General features: G+C 40.0%; 2 protein-coding genes across 2 annotated transcripts in view; both read right to left on the bottom strand.

Annotated features, from left to right (window-relative positions):
- Window positions 1-2,630: 2,630 nt before the first annotated feature.
- Window positions 2,631-5,736, bottom strand: LOC306834313 (homeobox protein Hox-A3-like). The gene is made up of 2 exons (XM_079360155.1): window positions 5,402-5,736; window positions 2,631-3,766 (listed from the first exon to the last, which is right to left on the bottom strand). The coding sequence occupies exons 1-2, from the start codon at window positions 5,727-5,729 to the stop codon at window positions 3,270-3,272; spliced, it is 825 nt and encodes a 274-aa protein (XP_079216281.1). The 5' UTR covers window positions 5,730-5,736; the 3' UTR covers window positions 2,631-3,269.
- LOC306834309 (homeobox protein Hox-C10a-like) overlaps window positions 5,430-7,920 on the bottom strand; it is a 53,112-nt gene continuing 50,621 nt past the window's right edge. The window contains exons 4-5 of the mRNA XM_079360151.1: window positions 5,894-6,044; window positions 5,430-5,568 (exon numbers count right to left, since the gene is read on the bottom strand). The gene's annotated coding sequence lies outside the window, so the exon portion shown is untranslated. The remainder of the gene's footprint in view (window positions 5,569-5,893; window positions 6,045-7,920) is intronic.

Raw genomic sequence — 7,920 nt, 5'->3', positions numbered from 1 at the left:
TATTCAGTAGAGAAAGACACAAACAAATTGACAATCTATCACTGCCTTTCCTCTTCTGTATGTGTTTTAAAAATGTTTTCTTTTGCAGTATTTCTTATATGCACAATTCCGTGTTTATGTTTTACATTATCCAGTGCATACAAAGTTTGGTTTCCTGTTTGTTCTTGACTTGAGATTGGCTCCTTTAGTTTGACATTTTATTCTGAAGTAATTTGAATTGTTCATCCATTGGTTGTTTCACTAAGTCTGTTTTATAAATAGTATTGCACCAGGAGCTTTAGCTCTCCGACATACCTTGAGATGATTCCTTTATCACTTCATAATGAGACAGATGTCACGCTTGTTTTGCAGTGTTTTAGTCTGTGTAATGTTGTAAAATGTTTAGGTTCTCATCATGTATATGTGTGCATGTATGGATTGTGGTATAATATGTAAAAAGGAAACACCTGCTGAAAATAAAGCAAACCAAAGGAAGTCCTAAACAGGGTTTCCATGTGTTCAAGAGCCTCAGATTTAGCTCAATAAACTAATAAGAAAATAAGCATGGAGAGTATAACCATGTATAAGAGCAGCAGCTGCCATATAGACATGTATTATTAATAGTTGCACTTATTTACTCTGATAGTAATCTCCATATAATGAATGGAATTACCTCGTCATAACATAAAACTCGAGCAGACACCAGCAGCTTACTGTGATGGTAACACGATGAGCTCCACGCTTTAGTTTTGTTAAATAAAGGGGCAAAGACTGAAGAGTTGTCATCTTTGTTCATGGAAGCTTAAGAAAGTCTTGATGCAAAGAGCATTTTTCAAATCATTCCCTCAAAAATTTCAGTTTAGCAACAGCTGCAGATGGGACAGCCGTACATCAGTCACTGTAAAGAACAAAACACAAAAACGTAGAAATTAATGATGGACCGTAACCAAAGCTGGTTTCATGGCACCACTGCTGGAGTCATTTATCACTAAAAAAATCCACTTAAAATGCTGCGCTCCACTCTGATCAAAGCCAAGAATTTAAAAACATAACATGTACAGATTTTTGGCTTTGCAGATTCCCCACCCCCCGAAATAACAGATGTCATCAAACATGGGGGGTCAAGTGAGTGAAAAGGAAATAATGACTTTAGTTGCTAACTAGGAGAAAGCATAGGGTGAAAACAAGCATCTAACTTAATGTTGTAATGTCCCCCTCTTTGTAGAGGGGCCCTTGGGGGTGCTTTTCTTGACCTCTGGGGATCCCCCTTGACCCAATCCTCAGAATTACTGCACTCCAGTGTGTGTGCATCAGAGTGTGCGTGGATCCTCCCTGCGTTTAGTGTGTAGGGGAAGCAGAGGTAAAGGTCCTATTGAGCCTCGGCTCCATTAACACCATAAATCACCTAGTGTATGCAAGAATCCCAGGAATCTGACACTGTCTGCTTCTTCTTTTCCCTCCTGCTCACAATCCTCCTCCCCACTTTCAGTCAAATATATTTAAAAGGGAGAACCTTTTCCTGGGTTTTACACTTGCCTTTATTACTTTTCTCTTAAATTACACAGCTGTCACCGCCTCTTTGATGCAGATGTGGTTGTAGACATGACTTCATTTTATTCAAATTTTTCACAGGGTTAGAGCTGCTTCATTGCTCCCATGACTCCTACTGAGACCTGCTGAAAATGTTGTCAAATATTTACCAAAATGACAGCTGATCCAAAGGCTGATTAGCCAATAAATTAGGAGCAAGGAAGTCCATCTATCCAGGACCACTAGGGGATCAGCTTCCTGGTTCGCTCCTCCATTTCAGTGCTGTCAGTATCCCTCAGTGACAGCTCATTTACAGTAAGGACTCTGATATAAAGCTGTCATCATGTGCAAAAAATGTGTGCAACTTTGTTAGAAATGTGTATACCACAGGGCTAACATTATCTGGTGTAAGAGACGGTTTACTCCTCCATCATGAGAGTTGCTGCTGTCTTTGACGTGCAAATCTGATGAGGCCCAAGAGAGTGTGTCTGTGACCCACTTCTGTCAAATAAACGTAGAAAGCCCATGTGCCTAATTTAGCTGAACAGGAGTATAAAGTTGGAAATCAAAATTATTTTTCGGGACATCTATTGAGAATCTACATGTCACAGTGTATGCTGTTAGGAAAGCCTTGTCATTGTCTTTTAAGATAATCTATTGTCATTAATGACTAAACCTCATTGGTCCATTGTGAACTAGAAGGTCTTCTAAGCTAACATGGCTAACATGCCCCCTGAGGAGGCCAGCCCCAACTTGCAGCTCTACAATTTGGCTTCTGAAAAGGCAAGGGGTTGGAAAGGAGGAGGCAGGAGATCTTGTCATGGTGCCCAGTGGGTTCAGAGCATGTAGTTGGAGTGCTGGAAAGCCCGCCTTGTCTCTGTGATTAATGGCAGGGAACTCAGAGGCAGGAGCCGGGGAGAGGTTTGTGTGGCAGGATTGTGCAACCTGAAAGCACACTGCAGAGTTTTCAATGAATCTGAGGTATGGCTTAATTTCATTACAGAATCGCTCTCGTTTTTTTCATGTGGGATCTAATCTAAAAAAATCTTGATAATGAAATATCACTGGGGAAAAAATGTAATTGTAATCAGCAATGAATCATGTAAACAGTGCACAAGAACTGCAGATTTCCCAAATGCGTTTAATAAACGTGTACAGTATGAGACATCTCAATTAATCAAGAAACGGTATCAAAGACTCACCATTTTAATGCTTGTAACAAAAATAAAAACATCCTTCCATGTGAACATTGTTCTGCTCATTTCACAGTTTAAACATTTTACACAAGTGGTCAGCTGAATCATGAAGAAAGAGGTCTAATGTGACATATGAAAGAAAAAATAATTAGTTAGAGCCACTTAGCTGTCATATGAAAACAGTGGGAAATAGAAAACCACAGAAATGGTTTGGTTCCCACATGCATTTAACATGCAACGACATAAAAGCCACAACATTACAGCAACCACGTCATTAAAAATTGATTGAACATCCTGTTGCATGCTTTTTAAATACAATATATACAGCAAGTTTAAAGACCTGCATTCTTCAGTTTCTGTGCCTGAGTAACACAAATTATATCACTGCAGCTCTCCTTTAATTAAGATACATTCACATATTTTAATTAAAATGTTTCATGAATGCTGAACATGTGTGTTTTGGGGATTTCAGCCCAGGGAGGCTAATCAGACATCCTCAAGTCTTTCATGAGTAAGTGAAAGTGGACGATTTTGATGAGCACAGGAGGCCGCCAATATTGGACTCTAGGGCCAGTTTGAAATGCTGGAATGGTGATGACTATCTCCGCCCATGCAGGATAGCAGTGGACCAACAGATGGAGGTATGCAGCTCTGATGGGGCAGATGTGCAGGGGGAAAATACTGACCAATACTGCAGGCAACAGGAGCATAATCCACGCAGTGCAGTTTTTCAGAGGAGGAAGTTCTTACAACACATGTTTCTGGAAACCCCAGGAGGTCTGCACATGAGCTGGTTGAAGGGTCACTGGGAGACAAACCTGCCACCTTTTCATTCTTGTGCTCCTTCTTGTATCTCATCCTGCGGTTTTGGAACCAGATCTTAACCTGACGATCTGTAAGCCGCAGCCTGCCAGCCATTTCCTTCCTGCGAGGGCGACACAGGTAAGGACTGAAGTGAAACTCCTTCTCCAGCTCCAGCAGCTGGCTGTTGGTAAATGCCGTCCTCTCCCTTCTGGCGCTTCCTCTTCCTGATTGACCGGCCGCCACCACACCTCCACTGACTGATGAAGGAGAAAAGCACATAAATAAGAGGGTGTTAAAAGCACTATATCTAACAAGTCTATCCTGAAATGTACAGCCTCCACTGAAGGACTTCCATGTTAATCCTCCACCAAATCAGTCGGGGACAAAGTAGGAGCCCTCAGCTCTTCCCGTGTCGTCACTCAGGCTAAGTCAGTCTATAAGACCGACTGTCTACTGTTTCATGTGTTTGGGGAAAGTTACCTCCTGAAGAAACAGTCTGGGGGAAACATCTGACGCCACTGCAGCAGTCTGACAGGCCACATTAATCACTGCTCCATGCGGAAGCAGACCTGTCAAATCCCCATCTCAGTCACTTAAAAGGTACCTTGGGAGCAGCACTGAAAATAACCACCATTAGAGGTTCCATTTGACATGTATATGAGCGATACTGGGGCCTTGCTGATAACAACATAACATGTGGGGTTAATGATACTTAATAAGGCCTGAAGTGACCTGAAAGAGGAAACTGTTTAACAATACTGCCAGACTAGAGCGTCCTGGTTGTAAACCATCTTGATTGTGGTTCTAAGATAGCGATTATTGTCCAGCTCTTTTTAAAGCTACTATGTGGAGTCTTTGATTTGTTTAATTTTGGGGACACCTCGTGAAAAAGGTGTTTGTCTTGTCGCTTTCCTGATCTTGTTGTGTACATGCATAGGTTAGGGTTTTATGACAACAAATCTCACACCTGCTGTCTTTTTACATTCAAATGTATTTCTCAGCATGAATATTTGCAGTGAAATTTTTGGGAAAAAAGAACACATCTTCAGGGTGTTAAAAATCCATCTGGCACACACCCTGTGGTAGGGGTGTCAGGTATTAATAGTAACACAATAAAAATAATCAATCTTCTTCTCTTAACTTGCTATTGAAGCTCATAAACGGGCATCATTCTGTTTTATAAAGAGCTAAAAACTCATCTCAGGAGCTTTAAAATAACATCACCATACTTGTTTTTCTCTTACTGAAATGGTTCTCTGTAAAATGTAACAGAACAATGAAATGTTAATCAAATATAAGATAAGATAAACATTTAGTAAGCCCACAAAACTAAATAAACACATATGTTAAGAACAGATACTTTTCGAAATACTTTGAATGGTTGTTAGTGATAATAAACCTGGTTATGTTTATTTTGCCCATGAGGAAGAAGATCCAGAGTGCAGAGATTTTACGTTTGCCACTTTTCTGTTGCTGATATTTTATCCCCTCAGAATCAGAAGAACAAAGAGCACCAAGCAGCCCATTGACTTGTGTGACATTTGTGTGTTTAACTTGTGCTGCAACACTATCACTAATTCCAATACAAATCTAATCAACCAAGTAGAGAGGGAATAGCCTGCACATCTGGTGAAACTACTTTTATGCATAATAAATTATGCAGGTGACACATTTAAGTACTGACTAGTGAGACGTAGGCTGCCCATAAATTTGTAATCAGGTATGAATGACAAAAACTGTAAGGCGGTGTGTTCATGCAACAAGAGGTCTGACTTATAAAGTGGTTTTAGGATTAATAGATTCTCCACATCCGAGTACCTAGGGTAATTGTGCATCATTTGTTGTCCCATTATTTACAGCTGCAGAAAGTTAATAAACAAAGCAGGAGTTACCAGATTGCTTAGTCGTCCGTGGATTCATCCAGGGGAAAATGACTCCTGAGTGGCAGATGGTAAGTACACCACAGCTCCTACCCTTGATGTCCAGCTTGTCCTTGGCATGGCGTTGACCCAGAGGCTCCAGAGGACTCTGAAACCATTCACCTGGGTTCAACCTGGAACTGACAGTAGCAGAGGAGGTCATGTTTTGCTGATTAAGTTCTGCTTCTTGGCCTGCTCCTCCTCCATTGTATCCAAGGTTCAGTTCTGGCACTTGTCCAAAGTCCATAGCTAAACTGTTGCCATGCAGCTGCAGTGGGAGGGCAGACTGTTGGGGGTCCATGAACTCATCAAACTGTCTCAAATAAAAAAAATGAAATCCCTCAACAGCCCTTAAGACCAGGACTTCTGTCTGTCTAATTTCAGATCAAAATTAACCAACATGGAGAAAAACATGTAGGGAAGCGCACTAGGAGTAACCATGTGGAGCATTTGAATAATATTTACCAGAAGGGTGCCGGAGTCACGTGTGTTTCTCCTCCAATAGAAGTGCTCTGGAGTTGCAAAGTGTTCTGCTGACAACTTGGGACGCCCGAAGAAGCTTCAGCGATATTTCTTCAGACAACATTTCTATGAGCTGCAGCCTACGAGTCTTTGCCTGAGGATAAAAAACACATGTAAAAGAATATGAATAGACGCCAACACGTGTGTAATGAGAAGACGAGACACAGATTTGTTTACGGAGAGGGAGAGCAAAATTACGGAGAGTGGGGGTCAGTTAGAGATTACATTGTGTGGTGAGAAAACGGATTGTTTCTAACTGAGCATTGATTTCTTGTAATATTGTAAATCTCCTGACAGGACGCGTTTATTACTTGGAGCTGCACACCCTGAACTTTTCATGGTAGGTTTTATTTTTCCGATACCGGGCAAGGAGCTCCTTCGACTGTAGGGCTACGATATGACCTGGAACATTATACTGGAAGATAACGGGTTATCCCAAAGAAGTCATTGCTATTTTATCGATTTTTTTATTTTTATTTTAAACAGCAAAAAATTAAAGGTGGACCGGTGGATTTTTCAAATTAAATATAGAGATATAAAAACCACTTATTTCGTATTTATATAACCTACGCTGATATTACCATCGACTTTGTGAAATGGTGCTGCTTTCTGCCTGCCAAACACATTTTTTTTAAATCATTGTTGATAACATAGTTTGCCAAATTTCAAATGCCCTTAGAAACCGGCGGGCATTTTTAAAAATAACAACATATGCTTTAACTGACGAAGTGGAAGTGCAGCCTTGCTTTAATAAGATTCACTGGGAGTGGTCAAACAAAGGCTTGACAGTCATTGCCACACAAAGACAAAGGAGGCAATCATTAGAGATTTTTTTTTCTTTAGGAGGATACGACGTATTTGCATTAATAAGGCTGCACTGAAGTAGGCCTATGGAGTCTCTACAAAGAGACTCTGCATTTATGTGCGCCAGTTTTCATTTTCAATTTATAGTAAAGAAGAAAGGAAAATAAATACACAAACTTAGTATCTTAGACACAAAGGTGCAAAGCACTTAAATGAAAACATGAATTCTACAACTTTATTTAAACCCACCATAATAAATATTCTTGGGGTAGTAATTTGGGATTAAAGCTACATAAATGGTGGCCTAACTGAGTTAAACTTTAGAAGAAGAAAAAATCTCATAAAACATTATTTCTTAATTTCAGCAATGCACAAATGTGCGCAAAGTGGATATATAAGTAAATAATGAAGCTCTCACAAATTTTCAAATAGTGCATCCAAAATAGGAGTGTTCTGCAGGCTCAGTTATTAGCATTGCATTTATACCCTGTGATAGTATCAATCTTATGGCAGAAGCAGGCTTTGGATAGAAGTTCCTTCTGGTGTTTCACAACAAAGCTGTCGAGGAGACCCTCTTTAGATGTCTCTCTGCAGTGATGGATTATGCACTCAGGCTGAAGAAGAGGAGCCTTCCCCCTTTTCCGTTTCACCCCGAGTGCCACCATCACTAAGGCTTCACCTGAACCTCCACACAGGAGTCACGTCCTTGGATTTGTTTGTTTGTTTACAATAAATTGACTATTTTAAAATAAGTCAGTGCAAAGACACTTACCAAGTGAAACAGTTATCAACATTAAAATGATTATTAAATTAAATGATTGTCAATAATAATATTCAGATTATAATTATGGTAAACTGATTGTTTAAAATGTATTAGACTCTTCAACGAATGTTACATTTAATCGTACAGGTCTTCTATTAGAAACCTAAAAATCGGCCAATTATTATTATTTTCAGCATTATTATTAAAGGGTGAATTAGCAGTATACATCAGGCGTCACTGAAATGGGTAAAATAATTAAATTGCTTTTGTTTTCCTTGCCTCACACCCTTGAACACACTCTCTGAATGTGAGATAGAATCTGTGATATACTAGCTCAGCAAGCCCATAATTTAGCTCCTCCGCGCCTCCACAACAATTCTCCGTGAACTCTGTTTGAACCACC

Source organism: Symphodus melops, assembly GCF_947650265.1.
Source record: "Symphodus melops genome assembly, chromosome: 13".
In the NCBI taxonomy this organism is placed as follows: Eukaryota; Metazoa; Chordata; class Actinopteri; order Labriformes; family Labridae; genus Symphodus; species Symphodus melops.
This window is presented reverse-complemented; position numbering and strand designations above follow the sequence as displayed.

Bases quoted from the DNA above. Each gene is read 5' to 3' on its own strand.
- LOC306834313 (XM_079360155.1), bottom strand. From the start codon at position 5,729: ATGGACCCCCAACAGTCTGCCCTCCCACTGCAGCTGCATGGCAACAGT. The intron at 3,767-5,401 runs GTAACTCCTGCT...CTCCTTCATCAG, and splicing joins ACGGACGACTAAGCAATCTG to TCAGTGGAGGTGTGGTGGCG.